Source organism: Cervus elaphus, chromosome 15, assembly GCF_910594005.1.
Source record: "Cervus elaphus chromosome 15, mCerEla1.1, whole genome shotgun sequence".
NCBI classification, from domain to species: Eukaryota; Metazoa; Chordata; class Mammalia; order Artiodactyla; family Cervidae; genus Cervus; species Cervus elaphus.
The window spans coordinates 63717792-63742484 of NC_057829.1; the positions used below are offsets into that span (position 1 = coordinate 63717792).

The window sequence follows — 24693 nt, forward strand, 5'->3', positions numbered from 1 at the left end:
TGTTTTATTTTGCTTTTCTGTATTTCATACATTTTATCTAGCAATCATTTACCTTTTGTATAATTAGATCATCAAAAATGTTATTTAAAACTAAACCTACAAAGCCCACTAGGTAGAAGAATATTTCAGAGATTGAGAATAACGTATATTAGTTACATGTATACCACATTGTCTGTATCCACTCATCCATTTATGGATATTTATTTCCATATTTTGACTCTTCTGAATAATGCAAAACAGGCACTTTTATATATTTGATGAATATAAATTATAAATTATGGATATAAAGTACAAATTGCTATAACCTTTAGAGTGTGCAACTTGGCAATACCTATTAAAATTCTAAATGTTTAATAAAAACTAAAAATCTTAAAGAGTGAGGGAACAGATTAGGAAATAAAGCCTTCAAAAGAAAAAGAGACAGTAAATCAAATGCTTCAATAACAAATAAAAGAGAAAGAAAAGAGATGAAATAACATAAGGGTTCATCACTAGTGTATTGGTTGATTATATTTTGGTTCATCCAAGCAATGGAGTACTATGCAGAGCTATATTAAACAACAGCAACAAGAGAGTGCTATTTGGTGAGGAGATAGGTGCAAAATGCTACTATCTGTGCAAAAAGCAACAAGGAAGAAAAAAGGGTATGTGCTTACTTGCTTATATGTGCACAAAATGCTTCTGAAAGCCCTGTTTTATTTCTTAACTGGGTAGTGAGTTCATAAGTGTTTATGTCATGGCAGTTGCTATTAAAAACTGTATTTGCATAATGCCTTCTTGATATTTTAGTACACGCATACACACTATTGTACAGAGGGGGAAAAACCATAATCTCAATAACTATGTGCAACAAATGTTAACATTTTTAAGTATTTCTTGTCATCTTTTTTCTGTACATTTTCCATAATTGAGATGATACTGTGCTTAAATTTTGATAGACTGTTTAACAAATAAGCATCTTGCATTACTATACTCTTTGTATATTTATCATTTTAAGAACCATTGTAATAATGCATTGAAATTTTTATGATTCAAAGAGCATAGTTCTTGGTAATAACAAGGACTGGCTCTTCATGCTGGTGGAAGCTTGACTTTGAAAATGCTTTTGGGGTGATCGAGAGTATTCCCACCCTACATCACCCTGTCAAAATCCCACCCTCCTTCAAGGCCCAGCTCAAATCCCACCTCCTCCATGAAAGTTCCCCTGACTGTCCTCCATAGAAGCCACCTTCTTTAGCCTTCCAGGGTATTTATCTATTCTATCTCTTTTTATAGCTACTCAGATTCATTTCTTTTCTTCCAGGTACACTATAAATTCTTAGGGACAGAGACCCATCTCTAGAGGGCCTGGAAAATACTAAGTGCCCCTTAAGTAATATGCAAAATAAATTTGAAAGGCTGCTTTTCTTACTGTTTGCTTTAACATCCTGTATTACCAATACTGTTTGTCTATATAATTGTCACTAATGAGTTTTCACTCAAATTGGAGGTTTGCCAATGGAAGCACGTTCATATTCAGAAATCAGGTCCATGACCACTCCTGCTGTCCCTGATAGTAGATTTGATATTTGCTTTGAAGGTTGAATTAAGGAATGTTTGAGTTCTAAAAATAACATCTGTGTTTACTGAGGGCCCATTGTGTGCCAGATACCAGCCAAAGTAGTTTGTGTGCCCCTGTGATGTAATTCTCCAGAAACACTATGAGTTAAGTTATTTAGTTTCACTGTTTTACATCTGAAGACACTGAGTCTCTTGCCTAGGGTCAACCAGCTTATATGTGGAGGAATTAGGACTCCAACCCAGATCTACCTGTGTCTCACATGCCTCACTTCTGGGCAAAGCTGCCTCCCCAGAAATAAAAATATAAAATCTAAATCTTGATCTCTACCTCTCAGTTCAATGTGGCAAAGTGAATTCTCCACCAAATGGGTAGCACTTGTGAATTAACATTTTTATTGATAAATACAAAAGAACAGGTAGTGTTTAAGAAGGAAATAAAAAATCCATAATTTTACCATCTGATAAATGCTATCATTTTGGAGACTCTCTTCCAGGCTTTTCCTATGTGTGTATCTTATAAAGAAAAAAAAAATCTTTTAGACATTTTTGCATGTGCTTTTAAACAGAGGAGTCTGTTTAGTGGTAAAGACAAGTGTGGCATCAAAGACAAACGTCAGCTTTCTTGCAGTTTTGCCTGGGACTCATCTTGCATCAGATGGAAGCCTGGAAATAGGACAAAGATAAAGCATAGTTAAACAGGGAGTTGATTTCCTGCACACTCAAACACAGCCTGCAAGTAGCAGGGGATTCCTGGATGAGGACAGAGGGCATAAGGTAATAGCATTTGCTTCTGCTTCAAGTGTCATATGTTGTGTCTGCAGCTGCTGAATGTGCAGCAAAGAGTAGATAATGTTGGATTTAGCTGCATTCTTAATTCTTAATTGTTCAGCTACTGGAAGTCCATTCTTCCAGGAAAGACACCAGGCAAGTATTTCTTCCCACCTTCCAGCCCTTTCTCCTTCTCTCCCCACTCCACTCTTGCCCCCGCCCACCACACCCCTTTCTCTTTCCTTTCTCCTCTCCTATCTCTCTCTTTCTGATAGACAGAATAATGGTCTCTAAAGATGCCCATACCCTAACTCCTGGAACCTATGAATATGTTACCTTACATGACAAAGTTGCACAGTGATTATGGGTATAAACCTTGATATGGGGAGATTTTCCTGGATAAACCAGGTGAACTCAACCTAATCAATCACATGAATCCTTAATAACACAGAAGTTTTTCCCAAGTGTGGTCAGAGGGAATCAGTGAGATGGCAGCTAAGAAGGACTTAGTCTGTTATTGCCGGTTTTGAAGACAGAGGGAGGGGGCTATTAGCCAAGGAATGTGGGCAGTCTCTAGAAGCTGGAAAAGGCAAGGAAGTGGATTCCCCCCAGAACCTCCAGAAAAGCTACCACTTTGATTCTGGCCCAGTGAGATCCGTGTCAGAGTTCTAACTTAGAGAACAGTTAAGGCAATAAATTTGTGTTGTTTTATATTGCTCGGTTTGCAGTAATTTGTTGCAGCAGCAATAGAAAACTGATTCTATTTTCCCCTTCCCTCTCTCTCTTCTTTTTTCTCCTTCTGCAATTGTGTCTTTATTGACTAGTGTGTGTGATTATGGGCTTCCCTGATAGCTCAGTTGATAAAGAATCCACCTGCAATGCAGGAGACCCCAGTTCGATTCCTGGTTCGGGAAGCTCTGCTGGAGAAGGGATAGGCTACCCACTCCAGTATTCTTGGGCTTCTGCTTCTTTCTCCTGTCCTTTGTATGTCCTTGTGTGTGTGCTCAGTCATTCACTCATGTCTGACTCTTTGCAACGCCACTGAATTCCTCAAACAGAGACCACCTTCTCAAGCTCAGTCACTGCCACAAGTTCCCTGGACGTCAGTCTCCAGATTCTGAAATCTACTCATCTCAAAAACAAAACAAGAAAAGAAACAGAAACTCCAGGCTTCATTCTTTGGCTGAAGAGACTGAAGACAGAAATCTTGCCTGTCTTGTTTATTGCTTAATTTCCAACCCTTAGAACAGTGCTTGGTACATAGTACTACCTCAATAAATATTTGTTGATGGTTGTTTTCTTGATTAAATAAAAAACCTGTATTTTCCCCAAGCCATATGTTGGAGCCATTTGCTGCTACTGAATCTGAGTCTCATCATTCCTAAAGGGAGAGGGGTGAATGCAGGGGACCCACTGAGATAAATTTAGTGTTGAAATTGACCCAGGAGTAGCTCTGCTTAGCCAATGCGGACTCTGTTAAGCATAGTTTAAGCTGTGCTTGATGACACATGATTAAGGAAGCTTCCTCAATCATTCAACCAACATTAAGAGTCTGCTATGTGCAGCACTCTCAGCCCCGTTCTAATGACATAAATAGGACACAGTCATTGCCATCCCAACACTGACAACCTAGGAATAGCTTTTCTATGTGGTGGACAGTTTTTACATACCAGGACTTCATTTAAATCTTAGAACAATGATTCAGAGAAAGATATTATTAGTCTCATTTTAGGGTAAGAAAACTAAGCCCAGAAAGTTAACTTATATAAATGGCAAGTAAGTGATATCTACCCACCTAGAATCCATGTCTGCCTGACTCCAAAAGCATATAATTACTACTTATACTGTCTAGTGACTTGTAGTTTACAAAGCACTTTTATGACACATTATCTAACTTACTCCCTCAATAAGTTTATGAAATATGCATTGCTATAACCATTTTGCCAAAGAGAAAATTCAAACTCAACTTATTTGTCCAAGTCACAGAGTTCTTAAGTAACAGAAACAGAACTGGAACCCAAATCTTGTGAATCTAGACCCTACTTCCTTTCCACTTTCTTGTTTTTATTATCCTCTGAATTCTGCACACAGCTCCACCAGCTCTCTATGACAATAGGCTCTGTGACCCTGGTAGAAACATGTGTGGGAATGCAAAATAAGACAAACAGTACTGCTAGAGCTCAAGCTCATGCCAGGCGACAATGTATTATTTAGAGTTGTGTATATTCTATGCTGTCATTTGTAATAACTTGCTTGATCCAGGGCCAGTAATTTCATAACTATTCTCAAATGTCATGTTGGGCTTATCTTACACATTTGTTACACCTGGAACAAGCCCCACTTTTTTCAACAATTTAACATTAAAACTGTGCTCATCAATAGAAAAGACAAGTCTCCAACTAACCAATATGCTATAAACTCTTCCTCCCTCCCAGTAAGATTTCTATGGCCTTGGTGATTACACAAACATCAGATCATGGCTGGGTCAAATGCTTATCAAGTATGTTTAAGATTTAGTAGTGACAAGAGAGAGCAAGAAAACACCTTAAGGGTAGTGATCACCTCTTTACTCATTTCTGTATCTTTCATAGCATCTAAGACAAGACCTGGTTCATGGCATTCATTGAATGAACGAGTGAGTGAATGCTCCAGTGAAAGCTCCAATGATGCCAACATGGGGAGACTCTGTAAAGGAGCTCAGAACTCAGAGCACTGGAAGCAGAAAGGAAGCCTGTGCAAGAGCTGATGGAGAAGTTTATATACAGTCGTAAGGTTGCAGCTTGCTAAAACCTACAAATTAACTGCACCAGTTTATTTCTGAAGTTTTCCCAGAGCCTCTGCTAGCATATTGGTATCCTTTATCAAAATATTCCAATCCTGCCACTAATTTCCTGGTGTTCTCCCATGGCGCAGCTCACTGTGCCCACCAAGTCCATGTGCACCACCTCCAACTAGTCTCCAAGGAAGCAGTAATACTGCTTTCCCATTCCACCCCTCAGCTCTCCAAGGATCTTCCTATCATTATCCAAGCAACCAACCACAGCGCTGATGCTACTCAGGAAAGTCCAGATGCAGTGATTCTCACACTTTGTGTGAAAACAGTACTCAGAGAATTCAGTTTAAAATACAGGTTTCTGGGATTTCCCTTGTGGTCCAGTGGCTAAGACTATGCTCTCAGCACAGAGAGTCTGGGTTCAATCCCTGGTTGGGGAACTAGATCCTACATGTTGTTGTTGTTGTTGTTTAGTTGCTAAGTCATGTCTGACTCTTTGAGACCCCATGGACTACAGTCCACCAGGCCCCTCTGTCCTGCAAGGCAAGAATACTGGAGTGGGTTGCCATTTCCTTCTCCAGGGGATCTTCCTGACCCTGAGATCAATCCCCATCTTCTACTTGGCAGGCGAATTCTTTCCCTCTGAGCCACCTGGGAAGCCCAGACCCTACTGTCACAACTAAAGATCCTGCATGCTGCAACTAAGACCCAATGCAGCCAAATTAAATAAAAATACTTTTAAAGGAAGTTTTCTAGGTTCACCTACAGATTACATCCCAGAAGATGTAATTTTCTAACAAACACCCCTAGGAGGTTCTGATGCAGGTGATACAGAGAACACTCTTTGAGATGAAGTGGTCTAGATTTTGACCCTAGATCAATGGTTCATAATCTGGAAGTTTATGAATTCCCCCATTCCCCCAAGCTGAGGATAGAATTCAGGGGGCCCATAAACTTAAAGAGGAAAATACATCTTTATTTAATCAATTAATAAAGTAGCACCTATATTATTATATGTCTATTTTTAAATTTTATTTATTTATTTTCCCCATTGATTTTTATTAGTTGGAGGCTAATTACTTTACAATATTGTAATGGTTTTTGCCATACATTGACATGAATCAGCCATGGATTTACATGTGTTCCTCTTCCCGATCCCCCCTCCCGCCTCCCTCTCCATCCCATCCCTCTGGGTCTTCCCAGTGCACCAGCCCTGAGCACTCGTCTCATGCATCCAGCCTGGGCTGGTGATCTGTTTCATCCTTGATAGTACACTTGTTTCAATGCTATTCTCTCAGAACATCCCACCATCACCTTCTCTCACGGAGTCTAAAATCTGTTCTGTACATCTGTGTCTCTTTTTCTGTTTTTATTATATGCCTATTTTTAAAAAAAGATTTTGACAAATATATTCAATATTATTGTATGTATTTAACTTTATGCATTTAAAATATTATTCTGACAGGGGGTCTACAGTCTTCCCTAGACTCTCAAAATTATAAAGGGGTCCTTGGCCAAGAAAAACAAAGTTAAAAGTCCCTGCTCTAAATGGAGCTAATTATGCCAAAGGGCCAAACTAACTTCTAGCATCCTTTTGCTTCCTGTTTTTTCTCTATTGCCCCTGCCCCAAAGCCAACCTTTCCACCAGGTGGAAGCTCTCACAAGAACCACTGAATTCTCAGGGCTGAAGAAGGAGCAGCCTCTCTGCAGGGACTTCTTCCTGAAAGTGACCTTGGCAAAGGTTAGGAGGGGTGGGGCTCTCTCAAAGCTTCCCTTGGCCTGGAGAACTTGTCCCTTTGTTTTCTCCATCAAACTGAGACACATTTCCTAGTTCAAAATCTACTGTTTCGTCAATATAAATATTGACTTGAGGGGATAAGAGAACCACACTCTAGATGAGTAAAAAGTTCCTGGAACAGGTCACTAGATACTCATCAGAAATAGAAACTCAGAGAGGTGGAGAGCCAGGAGTGTCTGCTGGGCTGTGTGCCAGTACCAGCATCCTCACTTGATTACATACATAGTCTGGCCCAAAAGGAAACAAGGTGGGCATTTCCTTTTGGAAAGAGAAGTAAAAGCAAGGCTGTATGAGCCGGCCAAATGAGACCTCAGGACACAGGAAGTTGGGACATGCTCCCCAATTACAAGTCTCCTGTTCTTTCTAGACTCCTAAGTAGCTGCTGAAAGCCCTATCCAGTTTAAAAATGAGGCAGTAGCCTGGAAAACAAGTATTCTGGCCCCTGGCACCATCTCCACTGGATGCTCTCTGCTCAGAGCTCCTGGAGAGCTGCAGAGTTTATCTATGCATCCACAGCCGGAAAGAGATCGGCATTCTTGGGTTTGTAACTTTAAGAAAATTAATGACCAGGCTAGACGCGTCCTGGGGACTCCCGACTCTCAAAGTCCTAACACCCCAGGGAGGGATTTCTAGGGCAGCGGGGAATGCCCCACCTCTGGCTTTGGTCAAGACTGGGATTTCTTAGGAGGTTGGGGGGCCAATCAGCGGCCATAAATCTTAAAGACCCTTTACCGTTTTACAAGCGAGTTCTCTGGAGCTGCTCTTCTCCCTCCAGCGTTCTATTTACAACGCCAAAATCTCCTTGTTAATGGACCTGGGATAATGGTGTTTACTTAACCGCGATAAAGCGCTCAGCTTCCTGGGGGAGCGGCTGTAAAATGTCCTGGAGGTAGGGGTGGTGGGGAGGCGCCGTAAAAGCGGGCGCTGGAGGGGCCAGGGCACCAGGTTTTCTTCCAGGCCCGCCCCAGCCCTCCACCCCGCTAAGCCCAGCTGAGCAGCCCAGGCCCCGCGGGTGATTTCGGTTCCCACATAAATCACCAGCGCCAGAGTCTAGGGAAAAGGCGCATTTTTCATTGCTGGTTGCAGGGCAACTCCCGACAGCGAACGAGAAACAGAAGTTGTCTTTAGATAAACCGTTTACCGGAGCGTGCGTCCTGGCAGCGCGGCCCCCAAAGCACAGGGCAACCGGCTCCCGACGCCGCGCCTCCGCCAGCCCAGCATCTCTCAGGGGCCCCAAGAAATAACCAAACCGTCCAAAGGGCTGGCCCCATGTCCTCCCCCCAGAGTAGAGAAAGGGAGAGGCAAGAGGAAAAGAAAAGGAGAACCTCAGGTTCTGGGGAGACTGGAGAAGTGTCCACGAAGATTCTAGAGATCAAAGATCTGAGACCCCAATTCCACATTTACTAGCTGGGTGATCCCGAACGAGGGACTTTACCTCTCTGAGCTTCAGGAATCTTCATTTATAAAAAAACAGAAAAAGATACCTTACTAATTGATGTTCAAAATGAACAAATTAAGGGACTTCCTTGGTGGTCCAGTGGCTATAGCTCTGAGTTCCCAATGCTGGGAGGCCAGGTTCGATCCCTGGTCAGGAAGCATGCCACATCTAAGACCCGGTATAGTCAAATAAATAAATTAAAAAAATAAATAAAATAAACCAAATACTTGTACAACCTGTTAAGCCAAAGTTATTAATCAGAGGTCCATTGACGGGCCTAGAGGGGTCCGGAAAACCCATGGAATAACTGACAAACGGTTCCATCCTTCTGGGGGAGAGGGTTCATAGCTCACATCACTGTTCTGAACGGGTGCAGGAACCTCAGAACTTTAAGAAGCGTCGCGCTAGTTTTGAAGCGCGACTGCATGGTTTGTCAGGGCTCTGACACTGGCTGTGAGCCTTTTCTGAAGTCTCCTGTTTCCTTTTCTGTAAAATGGGGTAATAGTTCCTAGGACTGTTACGGAGTGTAAAAATGCTTGGCATGGTGTCTGGCACGTAGTAAATGCTAACCAAGCATTAGATATTTTTCTGCATCAACCCTAGCCCTGTAAGCAAAGACGCTTGAAAACCAGGAATTCCAAGCCTAGCCTTTTCGAGCTCATTGCTGCCGAGATCCCAGACACCTGCCCGCTGCCAGATGGCGGGCCTTCCCACTGCGCGGAGGTGGGTGCCCAGGCCGCGTGTTGCTCCGGAGTGCTCAGGTGGCACGAAGGTGCTGTGGGGAGCTGCGCGCTCGCTGGGCCGCCACTCTTCGAAGGCGGCTCTAACCCCGCCGGCCGCCAGGCGCCCGGGGCTCAGTCATAATCCGGATTTGGAGGCCGAAGCACTAAACTGGCCGCCACCGATAGGGTGAATCAAAGCGGCCGCCATCCTGGTAGCTCCAGGTCTTGTTTACTTGTGGACGTGTGTGCGCACCCAAGCGGGACGACCTCGAATTTGGAGTCGGCCTTGAGAGAGGAGAGGTAGGAGCCCCCTCCTCTCCCACCCGCTTCCCTCCACCCCGCAGGCTCCTCCAGCCTCCACCCCTCCGGAGGCCTAGGCTTCCTATCGCGGGCAGACACGTTTCCTTCCCTCCCAGGGTCAGAGGTCGGGCCCAGGAGAGGCCTGTTCCCTCTTCCCAGGAGGCCCACCCCGAGCGTCGGCGCGGAGCCCCGTTTCCAGCCGCGCCTCCTTCCCCCCTCCCTGCTCTCCATCCATTAGTGTAATCCTTTGTCCAAACACTGCGGCTGGGACGGCCAGACGTTGGTGTAAACAGACCCGGGGGGACTATTCTAACGATATAAATAAAATAACCATTAATAGCGCAAATTGTTCGATGAACTGGAGGCCGAGCACCCTAGACTCCTGGCTCGCTGGGGTTTGTGTACACAGCGCGGACACCACGCATCCGTCAGGTAAACCGAGCGCAGGTGAGGTCCCCGCAGGCGCGTCAGCGGGACCGGCTCGTGACACGCACAGGCCAAGACACGCACGCGGTTCCGGACAGACAGACGCACACGCGGAGAACGCCGCGTGAGTTCACGTAAGCGCCCAAGCCCAGCCTCAAACCTGGCGCCACAGGGTTACGCCGGCTCTTCTCCAAAAATTCGCGCTCCCAAGTGTCCAACCACGGGCCCCGGAGGCGCCATGCGGCCGCGGCCGCAGCTTCGATGCCCCCACGGACACAGAGCTCACACCCAGAAACGGAAAAGATAGCCTCCACTAGTCCCGGAGTTAATCACAATAAACTAACATTTATTGAGCGTTTATTGTGCCAGGCACCATACTAAGTGGTTCACAGAGGTAATCTCCTTTAACCCTCAGAGCGACCTATGAGGTGGATACTTTGACTATTTCCAGTTCTACAAAAGCAGGACTCAGAAGTCAGGAATCTGCCTGGAAACAGAGTGGGGACAGAATTTGAACCCATCACTCTGTTCTAGGAAGCGCAGCGCGCGCACCCGAGGTAGGGACACTTGCTCAAGTTCCGACGGGTCGGGTTTCCAGGGACTGGAGACTGGCTCCAGAGAGTCCCCGGCCCCGCTGGGTTACGGTGGTTTGCTTCCCAGTGGGAAGTTCCTTCTTCTGCGAAGGGCGTGGGCAGAGTGGCCTGAGAGGCCCGGACAGAGGGGGGTGGGGGGACACCTCAAAAAGCCTTGGAGTTTGTTCCCTGGCAGTGGGGGCTGGCGGCGCTACCTGGACTGCGGAGGGGACTCCTCTGATATTAGGACTACAGGCGCGGCTCCCACGTCGAGGCGGCCCTCGGGCTAAGCGGTCAGCTCAGGGACACCGGGAAGGTCTCCCTGGGGGGCAGGTAGCCCTGGAATCCTGGTTCCTGGCGTCGGGCAGGAGCAGGACGTTCTCCGCTGCCCACCCCTGCGGTGGAGCCGCAGCGTCTGCAGGCCTGGAAGTTTTGCACCCACCCCCTATCTGTTTTGTGAACTTGGACAAGTCATTTTATTTCTGGACCTCGATTTCCATGGCTCTAAATTGAAGGGAGAGGAACAAAAATATGTTTCATAGGAATGTTGTAATGATCATGCCTGTGATTTGTTTACCAGGTGGGAAGCTTACAATCACGATTTGTATTAACTCCAGGGCAAGAGCCTCAGAAGGCAAAGAAGAAGGCGGCAGCCTCTCTCCTTTTTTAAAGAGAAGGCAAAGAAAGAGGGAGATGGTGAGAACGGAAGCAGCTCAGGGCGGTTGCTGGTAGCCAGGGGAGAGGCAGGGAGAAGGTCCACACGTCCCTGCTGCATCCCAGCCAGTTTATCTTCCAGACAGTTTCCAGTCAATCCCACCATCCAGGCACATTCTTCTTGGGGGCTGTGGACTACCACTTAGGCCTTGCAGAAACATTTGAGGAGGGGAGAAGTAGGACTGTCCAGACCGAGCAGGAATTCGCAAAAGCAGAGAGAACAGTGCCTGGGCAGCGCAGCCCACACAATGGTTCTCAGGCTGGTAACCCTGGGGCTGCCCAGGAAAGGGAGAAGGGTGAAGAAAGGGAGTTGAATATGGAAGGCAAGGAACTTAACAACCTTGGGCTAGTTACCTCACCTCTGGCCTCAGTTTCCTCCTCTGTAAAATGGTTACATTAATAGGGCCATAGTCAAGGATTCTGTTACAAGAAGCAGAAACGATAACAATGGTGAACAGTTAAGGAGGCTTCACAAAATGCCTGGTGCTCTTCTCTGATCTCCATACCCATGAGTCCAGCCCTACCCATGTGGCTTACCTATGGGTTGACAGTTTATGTGGAAGTTGATGAGTGGGGAAGCTCTTAATCATTGAGCCATACCACAGTGCTTGTAGAAAAGCCATCCATGAACAGTAGCTAATGTTATCAATATGACCATTGCTGGTGAGAGTATTACAGTTATTATTATCAGGAGTATTATTCCGATTATTACTGCTGCTCACTCCCAACTGTGAGGTGGTCTTCATGAACTCCTCTTTATGAAAAAGAAAATAAGTTCAGAGAAGGTAACACAGCAGATCTGGTCCACACACCGAGATTAGAAACCATGTGAATTTGAAAGCCAGACTTTCTTGTCCACACCAGAAGGAAAAGGAGAGAAAAAGTGCTGGTATTGCTTGGTTGAGGAGGACGCCCACCACCGGGGTAGGTCTGGGGCAGCAGATTTATTTACATTCCAGCAAGGACACTAATTGGCCAGATCTTTATCTAAACATGATAACAATGACATGAGACTTTGGGGATTTGTTTACTGCAGCTAAAAAATGATGCATTTGTGGAAAAGGGAAGCTTGGCCTGGGTGTGGGATTTTGTTTGCTGTGGCTCAAGAGAGTGGGAGAGGGGGAGGCTGTTGGTGGTTCTGAAGGTATATCCTAAAACTTAAATGATTAAGAGAACTAGTATCCTTTTTTTGGGGACCAAAAAAAAAAAAAAAAACCCCAACAAAAACCCCTGTAAAATTTGATTGATAATTAATGCTTTTTTTTCCCCAAGTGAAAGAAGGGATACCCAAGAATACTGCTGTCTGATCTCAACTCAGTGGAGGAAAGATTCACAGCCTCCTTCCTTGGGTTTGGCAATCACCCCTCACACCCACCCTCAGCCACCAGCACAGGAACATTTACTACACAAGAGGGCTCTGTAAGTGCTTCCCTTCCATCGTTTCTTTAATCCTGACTGCAGGCCTGTAAAGTCCACACCATTATTATCTCCTTTTATAGGTGAGAAAACTGCTGCTTAGCAAGGCTGAAGGACTGCCCGAGGTCACAAGACTACAGAAGAGGTAGAACGTGGCTCCAAGCCCCTTTGGTGGACTCCAGGGTCAATGCTTTGGCCCAAGATAGGTGTGATTATAATTTAAAGAAAGCCCTGTCTTCCTCAGATCCAACCCCAAAGGCAGTCTCACTGCCTCTGTGGGCTCTCTCCTGCGGAGAAGAGTTTCATTGGTGCCAACTCTCACACAAGTATGCTTCTGTGGTTTGAATACCTACAAGCTTACTAGCTGTGGGAGGTGTAAAATGTTCATATGTGCCCGCATCCATGCTCACTTGCTTTGTGTATGGGCACAATTACATACACACACAAACACAGGCCACCCTCTCTATTATACTAATGGGTAAATGGGTGTGTATTTTTTTAAGTATAAATTGCAGTATAATTTCAATGTGGTTTTTATTACTTTCAAGAACACACACAGTCATTACAACTCTGGTAATAAAATCTATCCCCTCTTCTCTGACTGCAAATTAGACAGGTCCTTATGGGACCACTTTGTACAAGACTAATTGTAATGATACCATAAATTGCCTGTATGGAAATAGTGCATCTGATTGTCATGGAAGCTAGTTCTCATCTTGGATCATATAAACATTTCTCTCCAAATCTCATGTCACTACAAGTAATTCACATTGTGAGGGGAAAAGGAGGGAGGGGAATTCAGAATGAGTGTTAGCCCAGTCCTCCTGTTTTGACCACACTCAGAAAGGGCAGAGCTCTACTGTGGAAGCTACATTTATGGGGAGTCCTGCATGCTTTCTTCCCCCTGCCTATCCACCTGTGCACATACTGTTGTCTTCACACAGGAAGTCACCTTCCTTTTCACTTAAGGAGAAAGATATATCCATAGAAACATATATGTGAGGGAGGTCTGCATCTATCTGTTGGAAATCCATATTTATTAGAGTAATGCACCCTCAGAAATGTAGTTGCAGATGGGAGGTAAAAGGGTAGAAGTTGGCCGGCTGCCTACCTTGCAGCTGGGGACCCTTTCTCTTCTCCAAAAGGCAGTGTCTCAGTTGTCCCACTGGCCCCAAAGCAGCGAGGTAGGCCAGGAGTGCTCAGTCCTTGCCCCTGCTGGCTAGTGTGAGAGCCAAGGCCCCTCTGTCCTCTCCCAGATTTAGCCCCCTGTGTTTTAAGGCAGTCCCTGAAACACTTCCCAACTGAGGTGATCTCAAGGCTAACTGCCCCCTTAATCTAGTGGGATTGGCAGGAAAAAAAGGGGGAGAGAAGGTCAGTCTAGCCTGCTCTAGCCTGTGTGGAGTGGGGGAGGGGGTCAGCCCTGGTCTGGGAGCCCCCATCTGTGCTCTCAAGGGATGCTTGGGGCCCAGGCCTTATGGCCACCTTCAACTCTGCTGTGATCCTCTCCAGGCTGCCACAATAGAAGGAAACGGAGGCTGTGCAGGATCTGCCTACAGTGGGAATTTCCACGGGGAGGGTGGCCAAGCTCGCCACCTGGAGCCCCACCGGCTCATCAGGGCCCATGGCTGAGGCTACTGGGGGAGGCTGCTGGGGGCTGGGGGCTGGGAGGTGGGAAAAGTCCCACAGGCTCCAAGGGTAGAGAGGAGCGTTCCTATCACACACCCAAGGGTGCCTGGGCAGTTTTACCCGCAGCTCCTGAGACAGAGTGGACTTTCCACAGGGGTGGAAAGGGGGACGGGGCCTGGGGCTCAGGAGTGGGGACCCCTGGTGCAAGGGTGTGTGAGTCCCTCCATACCAAACACCTGCAGGGTCCAGGGAAAAAAGCAAGAAAATAATGGAGTTGAAAAGGGGGAAAGGGAATGAAATAAGATGGGGGAAGGGACGAAGGCGTGAGGGAATAAGGGAGAGTGAAACAGGTGGGGGAGAAGGAGGAGGCCTGGGAGAGGAGAAGGTGAAGGAGAAAGGAGGTGGGGGAAGGGTGGTCAGGAAAAGCTGTGGAGTGAGGAAGGAAAGGAGCGGAGTGGGGGAGTAAGAGACGGGCCCAAAGAAAGAGAAAGGGGTGGAAAGGGGAAAAGAGACTGGCTGTGAGAGGGAGGAGGATGACCACTGAAGTTCTGGGGTCCCGGCCTGCGCATCTCTCCTAGGCCCCTGGATGCCGCAAGCCGCAAGAGGTAAGGAGGTCCTTCTCTCGGGTTGGCGGGAGTGAGGAAAGATCCAGCGGGATCCGAGAACCTACTGTTCAAGGACAGAGGTCCAGCCGGCGTCTCCCCGGGGCTCCTCGCTAGGGCCCCGGGCTCTTGGCCAGCAGCCGCAAAGAGACGCGCGGAGAAGCCCGGGAATCCAGGTCCCAACCAGGGCGGCCGAAGTGCTCGGACTTCAGAGAGACGCGGCACCCTTGGCTGCAGGGCTGAGCGAGGCCTGGCAACCTGACAGACACCCCAGCCTCGAGGTTGCCGAACTCTTGACCTCCGACCCGACTCACCTGCGTCTCTGCAGGGCGAGGCCGCCAAGTTCCGAGACCTGGAGTTGAGGGAGCGGACCTGGCTCCCCCGCGCGTCACGCTTTCTGTCCCTGTGGCTCTGCGCTCTGGCGCGCCCCAGCCGCCTGGGGCCTCGGTCCTTTCCAGGTCGGGTCCCCGGCCATTCGGAGCAAAGTCAGTAGTCCACGCTCTTCCACCCCCAGTTCTCCTCAGGGTCAAGCAAGATGGGACTATCCCAGGGCAGTGGTAATTGTTGGGTGCCCCCAGAGCTTCAGGGAATCAAGGGCAAGTGCGCCCCTAGGCCCGCAGATACGGTCGCCCAGTAACGAAGCGAAGGTCCCGGAGCACCTTCGGAATCGCTCTCCCGGTGCCGACCAGAGACCGGGAACTCCAGGCTGGACACAGTGAGGGCGGGATAAGGCGTTACTTAAAACGACAAGGCTTCAGCAAAAGTTTCTTTCCAAGTGAGAAAGGTTTTGTTGTTGTTCCTCTTCTTCTCAAACGTTTTGAAGTTATTCGCTCCAACTTGACCCCCAGGGAGATAGGGGAGAAGAGTTCTGCGTCCGAGGAGGCCGAGGTTCCTAGGTTTGCGGTCGAGAGTAAATAAAATCGCGCTAGGAAGAGTCACGAAAAAAAAAATCTCTCGTTCTTGCACATGATAACTACATCCCTCCCCGAAACCTTTAGTGCTCCGAGCAGGGAGTTTCTCGGGTTTAAGTGAATTAATTCTCTAAAGACTGCAGCCGCCCTTCTGAAGTCAGTCTGTATTTTAAAAGGTCTAAAGACACCGAAATTTCTCTACAGGAAGTTAAACACACTTAAAAAAAAAAGTTAAGGAATGCATCCAGAATTCCAATTTAATCCTCAAGTTAAAACTGCTCACTGCACTCCCAAATAACACACGCAAATAGTACAAATAAATGTCTGTGTATAGGCATCTTTTATTTACGTTTTTTTGTTTGAACAAATATCAACTTTCACTCGACAAAGTTAGCTTTTCTGATTTCTGTGTTTTATTAGCAAAACAACTTTTTTGATAACAAAAGCTTTATTTATATTGTTAACTTAAAATTTTTTGGAGTGAAGCAGATACACATAGATAGATATGAAAGCTCTTCTCCCTGAGAAATCGAAACTTGCTTCATTGGCAAGGGCCTGTAATTAACAAAGAACTACAGGGATTACTGAACTTGGACCAATTTTCTCCCAGAGAAGGGAAGTGGTGGGTTATTTAGAAAATTCAATTCCATACACAATCTAGGGAAATCTGGCATTTACACAAACACATGGAAAACAAGCTAAAATTCTCAAAATGCCATTTTAAAATCTCTCTTACCAAATTGCTGAAATTTGGGGGGGAAGTTCTTCTTGAGGAATTAGATCAGCTTAATACTTTATGGGACTTATGTACCTAGTTGACATTTCTTTCAAAGGAGACAATGTATTCCCCTTCTCACAAAACACTAGCCTCTAGAATGCTCACAAATCTGGATATGTTCTAACATCTCTCAACTAAAAACCAAATCAAAATACATACACACATATGCACCACCAGCAGCAACTACAACAAAATAACAAAAACCTACTTAATGCTCCTGCAAAAGAGGAATTTTTTTACTTTTTTTGTCTCTCCCCCCCCCCCCCCGCAAAGATGTCATTGAAAATGAAGTTTCTGGGAGAACAGTAAAAAAAAGAAAGAAAGAAAAGAAAGAAAGAAAGAAAAGAAAGAAAGGAAGAAGGAAATTTTTCAATGGAAAAAAATTGCCTAAAATGTTATCACATAGTTTTAGCTAGCAGAGTTCACCCCATGGTGGTTTCTCATGCCTTGAAAGAAAATTACTCCTGACTATAGTATACATTTAGATTAGAAAGCCACTAAAACCTTCAATTTTTTTTGTAGCCATGGCTACATAAATAAATGGCTATTTAAACAAGTGAAGGATAACAGAATAAGCTGTAGCATATATAACTAAAGTGATCAATTTTCTGCCTATATTTATATGTATATTAATTAAGCAGTTTTTGTGTATACAATAATACTTAATGGGAACACTTTACAGCTTTCAAAGCACCATCACATTTTTCTTTGATAAAGTTTGCTGTAATGATTAGCATGTGGTTTTTCTCCACAAAAGGTATAATTTTATTTATCACCTTTTTATGCATCTATTATAACACTTTCCCTCAGAGAATATGCTATCATTTTACTATGCCCTGTAATCACATATGGGAGGAGAAAGACTTGTATAAATGTATAATGTGACAAAACGGAAGATAGGCAGATACACTCGATTAAAATAAAATCAAACGCTGCCATGGATGCAACGATATTTACTTTATCTGACAGTAATTAGCTAATCTATCTGGAACAAAAACCTATTATTAGTCGTGCACAGCTCCAGGATTTCAGAGATCCTCTTTTCCGACAAAAGAATGCAAATGTCCTATGAGATTGTAACTGGATAGGCGCTGGAACCAGATTCCACATTCTGATAAGTGACTCTGGAGAACCGACCACCGCTGCAGTGTAACACCACTCTGGCGTTTTCATTCCGGACAGCCACGCGCAGTTGGCTGCGCGCAAGCTTGTTGTCGGGGTGCGGGTGCAGGCCAGGCAGGCTCCCTAGATGTGATTGGCCTGGCGTGTATCCCTGCAGGGAAGCTCCGCCGCTGGGGAACCAAATAGACCAAAGGGAACCTCAACAATCAGATGATCCCAGCCCCTGCTCAGAACTTAAGGCCGAGATCTAAGTCTCCCACCCGCTAGACAAGCCCCGCGCAGAGCTACGGTTGGGGAGAGAAATGGACACGGCGTACAACCCCCTTGCTAGGTCCCTTCGCCTGTGCTCTCCACGCTCCGGCTCCTCAAAGGTCTCCAGTCCCTCAGGGCGTCCTGCGAGGCGCAATTTGATCAAGTACCTCAGCAGAGAATTCTTCAGACCTGGGCCAAGGATATCTGGCGGGGTAGCAGTGGTAGTGGGTCTGGAGGAGATCGAACCGCGTGGGCCTGCAGGTGGGAAGGAGGCAGCCTTCCGCGTGCTAAGGGAGAAGGCGACTCGGTGGACTCGGCGTCAGCAGCGGCTGTGTGGGCGTGTCTCGGTGTTCCCGGCACCCCGGGCCATGAGTTCTAAGATACGGATTTGGGGGATGAGTTTAGGATAGGCCTAGGAGCGAAGCGCCGTGGAGAAGCAAGAGAAGGTAGCAAGGAGAAATAAAGGTTTCGGTTGGACACTGGGGACAGATATTTTCTGTAGCTTTTGTCTTTTTTCTGAATCTTGATATCACTTTAAAAAAACCGCTTAAAGAAGCAAAAAAAAATTTTTTTTTTTTTTAAAAACTAGGAGACCAGCGGGCAGTAGGAATATTCCCAACGACAGTCTAGCCCTCGGGATGGGGGTGGAGGAGTGGGACTGGAGGCAGTTTCCTTCTTATATGCTCGCCTGCTACCGCGACGCACGTACTCAAAGACTGCCACTCGGCAGGGCCGCGCACTCACCCTCGTCTCTCTGGATCTTTGCGCCCAACAACTCGCGATCCGCAGCAAAAGCAGGCGCATTCTTCTCTCCGCAGCTCCGTGGCCTGGTCTGGAAACCCCAGCTCTGCCCAAGGCCTCAATAATCTTAGAATTCAGAGCAGAAAGGCATCGGGCGCCCTTGCGGCTGAAGGATGGTCATCCCGGCGCAAAGCCCAGCTCACATAAAGTCTCCCGCACAGCCTGCGGTCCGCCACCAGCTAAGTACTCCCGGGCGCACGTGGCCGGCGCTGAATCCCAGTTCCCCAGGCGGCCCCAGGGGCTGACTCCCCGCACCATTTCCGCTCCCTCCTGAACAGCCCCGCCTCTCTCCCCTCCCGACTGGCTATTCATTCTCTCCTCGGCTTTGGGCACCCACTGCTCCCGCTGTTGCTGTCGCGGGGAGTCCTCCCATGACAGCTCTCCGCTCCCGTTCTCACTCCCAGTCCGCTGCGGCCCGGGAGGTGTTGTCCACTGTCCCTGCACCTCCCACCTGTCCCTTCTAGCTGAAGCCAGTGCTCCCTCCGCTCTACCATCTTGGCGCCAAAAAATGCTTGGAGCGGCTAGGGCCAAATGAGGGGTGCCATGGTTGGGCCAAATCGGTCCCTATTTTTTCAAGGCCAGCACTGAGGACAGGTTTTTCTGTAGGTCTCACAGCAGCTCCTGCTGCTGCTCACTGGGCTAGAGGTGGTGGTGACCAAATGCCTATTGTGCAGGAAGATGATCTCTATCTGTGCAGAGTTTCCAGAATCACAGGGGACACCACAGATTTGCCCACAAAACAACCAGGGCCCTAGAAGGACGCCTGAAGAAGTGTGGGTTGGAGAAATTAGAAAGATGCCTGAGGAGGTCAAGGCCTAGACCCAGGCGTCTGATTTCAATAGACGGAAAAGACAGCCTCCATGGCTGGGTCACCTCCCTTGTGAAGACAGATCCTGCTCTCAAGACCGTATGAAATTACCAAGTGTGTGAAGCCCTTCAGCCCCGAACGTCATCACCAATGCAGTCAACAAACACTGCTTGACTTCTGATGCAGAACAGTAATCAGTGACATGTATTGAGCACTAACATGAGCAGACCCTGCACTAAAATCTTGGCGTGTTTTGCCTCATTTATCACTGGCAACAATCCTGATGAAGGTATTACTGTCTTTTTGTGAGCAAAGAAACTGAGGCTTAGAAACACCCAGGCCATACACTGAGTAGGCCAGGATTCAAACCAAGAGCTGTCAGACTACAAAGTTCAGTATTTACTCCGTCGTCCTGTCTCTCACATACCTGCTTAGTGAGGCCGCTGGAAAAGCTATAGAAGCAAATGCAACTGGGGCTCTGCCCTCCGGGGGCTCATGGTTTACTCGGGGAGACCAGGCAGGCAATATAGCTATAGTACTAGGCAGGAAGTGATAAGTGACACGAATGTCCTTTACTAACACGCGCTGCAAGTTCAGATGCGAGAGAGATGACTTCCGGCTAGACGATGAGGGAGCGCTTCCTTGGAGGAGGTGGCATTTGAGCAGAGCTTCAGAGAACAGGCTTGTCATGGAGACAAAGGTGGAGAAGGCTTTCCGAGTGGAGGGAACAGCTTGAGCAAAGTCAACAAGGCGAGAACGCACACGTCGCCCGTCCATAGATATATAAAACATTCCGTCTCCTTGGGGATCCAGTGCCGGGTATTTACAAGCCAGGAAGTTTTCCTGCCTCCGCAGCATCTGGAAAAACCACGTTCCTGGGCTATCCTTCCTGGCAGTTGGTTCTCAGGATGCCTCCCAGTACTGGCTTTACTTGGGAAGATGCGGCCAGTCGGGATGGGAATCGGTCGTTCGCGTACCCCAGGCAGTGCAGCCTCTCCCGCAGCCACTACGACTTCGAGACTCTATGCTAGTCCTTGTCTATTTCTGGTAGCTCCGCAGCACCCCCACTCAGTGGACGCGGAGGGGTGTGGTCCACAGGAGCTGGAACCAATGGGGAGGGAGGTCGGGGCGAGAGCCCCGCCCCCGGCGTGACGCACGACCCCCGGACTCCTGCTTCTCAGCCCCGGCCCCAGTCCCTGCAGTGGCTGTAACAAAACCCAGACCCCCACGTCCGGGCCAATGGAGGCGATTTAGACTGGAGTGGGACCGCGTCTGTCAAAAGCCCGACTCGGCAGCAGCGGCGGAGTCCAGAAGGAGAGCTGGAGCCGCCGCGCTGCCTCCCCGCCCCCGCCGGGATTTATTGAGTATTTGGACTGGACAATTAAGTGGCCCTGATGATGTTACCAAGCCCGGTCACCTCCACCCCTTTCTCAGTCAAAGACATTCTGAATCTGGAGCAGCAGCAACAGCACTTCCACGGCGCGCACCTGCAGGCGGACTTGGAGCACCATTTCCACTCGGCGCCCTGCATGCTGGCCGCCGCTGAGGGGACGCAGTTTTCGGACGGAGGGGAGGAGGACGAGGAAGAAGAGGGCGAGAAACTGTCCTATTTAAACTCACTAGCTACAGCTGATGGCCACGGGGATTCGGGGCTCTGTCCCCAGAGCTTTGTCCACACGGTCCTGCGAGACTCGTGCAGCGGGCCTAAGGAACATGAAGAGGAGCCCGAGGTCGTGAGGGACCGGAGCCAAAGTGAGTAGAGGGGAAAGGAAACGCGCATCTTGAGCAATGGCGGGATTCCCGCAAACAGCCCACCAACCTTGCCGGCACAGCTGCCCGCCCCTTTAGCTCCTGGCTGGTGTCATGCCAGTTCCTGGTCAGCGACAGCTCCGCAAAACTCAGATGCTGCAAGGGAGCCGGGGCGGAGGGAGAAGGCCAAGGTGACTCCGCCAACTACTCCCCCCAGAGGGAGGAGGCGATGCAGCCCCGGAGGTTATTGCTGCCCTGATGCAGATAAGCAACGTGGGCTAAGCTGCCGGGTGCTGACAACTCTAGCTCTTTCCAAGAGCTAGAGGGGCATGAGCCTCAACTTTTCCCACTTTCCCCTTAGCGTGAGATGCGTTTTTTTGACTCCAGGACAGCCGTTCCCTCTTCTCGGAAAAGGTAGTCCAAGCAGGTTATGTGTTGTGCCTGCTGTCCGCAGGGCGCAGGAACTTAGGTAGAACTTCAGTGGGGGTGCTTTCCTCACTTCTCCGCCGGCAACTCTGCGTCCTTGCACCCGTGGCACCCGGGAGAGAGCGAGGGGATGGTGGGAGAGCGCATGGGAACACAGTTCATTCCTCACTCGCACTCCTGAGGCAAACCAGCCTTTTTTAAAATCTGTAACGTTTTGCTTTGTGTCCCAGATTGTGCGGCTTCGGGATGAGTGAAAAACGCGCCGAATTTAGATCCTGTCTGCTCAAGTAGGACGGGAGGTGAATTGGGTAGGGCAACAGAATAACTGAATAAAGCCTCCAAGGAAGTGTTTGTGAGGAGACAGAGCCAAAAGAATCTCCTTCCCCAAGAGAAGGTTTGTTGTGGCGGAAGCCAAGGCCTGTGCTCTGACAACTCCCCTGGGCCTAAAATCGACATGAAACTGCCTAAGTCAGTCAGTCAATCACATTTCTTTTTCTTTCTAAGGTAAGGGCTGTCGTTACTCAGACACTCAGTTGTGGGTAGGTAGGCATTTAAAAGTTAAAAAAAAAAAAAAAAAAAAAACAGTTCCTGGGCAATAGCAGTACACTCAGACATTTCTAAGCAGGAAGATTTTTGCAAATCGCACGCATTTCGGCCGCCAAAAACCAACATGCCTCTCACACCTTCAGCTATTTATGACGGAAAAGAAGGCAAACGAATTTGCAAATATTGGAGTTATGTAGTTACAAGCTTTCATCCTGAAAATAATCATTAGCAAGCCGAGCTGCACATTTAATATAGGGTAATCTCTCGCAGATGCTGAAGTTCTAAATAAACGCGCGCTAACTACCCCTCCCCACACTACGTGCCTCCACCCGTCAAGGACGTGGTGAGGGGCCTTGGGCGATCGAAGGGTCCCACGGCGCCAGAAGTCACAAACCTTCCCCAAAACCCAGGCAGTTATTACTGCACGCTCCGCGTTGCCACCAAAAAGGGTCACAGCGCTCCTGGACCGGAGCCGCAGAGAGGCCGGGAACAACTAAGAGACGCTGTTGTTTTGCTTCTTCCGCAGAAAGCTGCCAACTGAAGAAACCTCTGGAGGCGGCCGGAGACTGTAAGGCGGTAGAGGAGAGCGAAAGGCCGAAGCCACGCAGCCGCCGGAAGCCCCGGGTCCTCTTCTCGCAAGCCCAAGTCTTCGAGCTGGAACGCAGGTTCAAGCAGCAGCGGTACCTGTCGGCGCCCGAGCGCGAGCACCTCGCCAGCAGCTTAAAGCTCACGTCCACCCAGGTGAAGATCTGGTTCCAGAATCGCAGGTACAAGTGCAAGAGACAGCGGCAGGACAAGTCTCTGGAGCTGGGCGGGCACGCGCCCCCGCCGCCGCCGCGCCGAGTGGCGGTGCCGGTGCTGGTGCGGGACGGCAAGCCGTGCGTCACTCCTGGCGCGCCAGCCTACGGCGCGCCCTACAGCGTGGGCGCGGGCGCCTACTCCTACAACAGCTTCCCCGCCTACGGCTATGGGAACTCGGCAGCCGCCGCCGCAGCCGCCGCCGCCGCAGCCGCCGCCGCCGCGGCCTACAGCGGCAGCTACGGCTGTGCGTACCCGGCAAGCGGTGGCAGTGGCGGCGGCGGCGGCGGGGCCTCCTCGGCGGCCTCGGCCATGCAGCCCGCCTGCAGTGCGTCTGGAGGCGGCCCCTTCGTGAACGTGAGCAACCTGGCCGGCTTTGGGGGCGGCGGCGGCGCGCAGCCGTTGCACCAGGGTGCGACGGCGGGGGCCGCGTGCGCTCAGGGTACCTTGCAGGGCATCCGGGCCTGGTAGGGACCGGGCGGGTAACGCGGCAGGCGACCCCACCGCAGCCTGGCGCCGCGGGACTGAAGAGCGAGAAAGGCTGGCTCCAAGGAAGGACCAGGTCCCCTCGTTAAATATATATATACATACACGTCTCGCTCCCCAGGGCCCCGGAGCGCAGCTTACGGGAAGTCCGGGGAAGGGGCATCTGGGGCGAAGAGGATGCGCATGAGCCTTCACTGAGACCATCTCTGAGGCAGAAACGCTGACTGGGTGCCGGGAGGACGATGGCCTCAATCTCGGCCCCAAAGGGAGTGCGAAAGGCTGGAACTCAGGCTGCCAGTCGTCTCTCCCAGAGCAAGAAGGGCTTCTCTTTCTCAGCCTTCTTGCGGCCTCAGCAGAGCGCTGGTGGAGAATTCAAGGACAGAGAACAGCATGAAGGAGAGAAAAATGGGCGTCGTGGCTTGAGAAATTCCCAGGCCCTACCCACCCTCTGCTCACTTTGCGGGGCTGGAGTGCCACACTACAGTCCATTTTCCTTTTCCCACCCGCCTGCCCTCCGCAACAGATACCTCGGCCTGGATCTCCAGATTGTCAGGAGGCGTAGAACTCTGCAAGAAAAATCAGCGGAGCGAGATCAAAAGTTGGGGGTTTGAACAAAACCGGGACCTAGGGGCCCACCGGAGGTGTTACCGGCTTTCCTTCTCTTTCCTATTCTGTATTCAGCACATATAATATATATATATATAACTAAATATATCCACACGCCATGTACACACCCGCTGCCATACACTACAGGAGTCAATAAACAAGGTGCAATATTTTCAAACGGTTGGCCGGCTACAGACTTTGTTTAGCCCACAAAAGTAGGGAGGGAATCCTTCAAAAGGGCTGCGGGGAAGGAAAAGATGCTCTGGGAAAGCAGTTCTGCCCTGGGCGATCGTAGGCCTGGTCTCCCCTGCCTCAGCCCCTAGGCTGCAAGTCCGGTCTCCAAGGCTTTGTTCATTAATTTCTCTTTACTGTCGTAGAGAGGACAGGTCGGAGACTCAGGGCCTTTTGAGGTAGGGCTTTGAAATCCCCCCAAGTTTCACCCAGAGGCTTGGGCTAGTATCTGGGCCTGCGTTAGATCAAGGCTTAGACTCTGCCCACCTCGAATGCCTCCAGAGTAAAGGAAACCTCGCCCTTAGGCCTAGCTGTAGGCGGCGCGAAGGCAGCTCCATCTTCGGCCGCCCCCCGGCCTTCCAGCGCGCCCGGGGGCGCTGCGCCCCGCCGCGGCCGAGTTCTCCCCCTCGGTTGCCCTCCCTTCTCCCCCGGCGGCCGAGGCTTTATGCGGCTCCTTGTCACTT

At 49.0% G+C, this 24693-nt stretch overlaps 1 protein-coding gene and 1 long non-coding RNA gene across 2 annotated transcripts; one reads left to right on the forward strand and one right to left on the reverse strand.

Annotated features, from left to right (window-relative positions):
• Nucleotides 1–14660: 14660 nt before the first annotated feature.
• Nucleotides 14661–24180, forward strand: NKX2-3 (NK2 homeobox 3). Its single transcript, XM_043926951.1, has 3 exons — nucleotides 14661–14718; nucleotides 18597–21139; nucleotides 22635–24180. The coding sequence occupies exons 2-3, from the start codon at nucleotides 20782–20784 to the stop codon at nucleotides 23375–23377; spliced, it is 1101 nt and encodes a 366-aa protein (XP_043782886.1). The 5' UTR covers nucleotides 14661–14718; nucleotides 18597–20781; the 3' UTR covers nucleotides 23378–24180.
• On the reverse strand, nucleotides 15948–18652 carry LOC122709509. Its single transcript, XR_006345536.1, has 2 exons — nucleotides 18523–18652; nucleotides 15948–17696 (listed from the first exon to the last, which is right to left on the reverse strand). It is a non-coding gene; the product is annotated as an uncharacterized LOC122709509 (long non-coding RNA).
• Nucleotides 24181–24693: the final 513 nt, after the last annotated feature.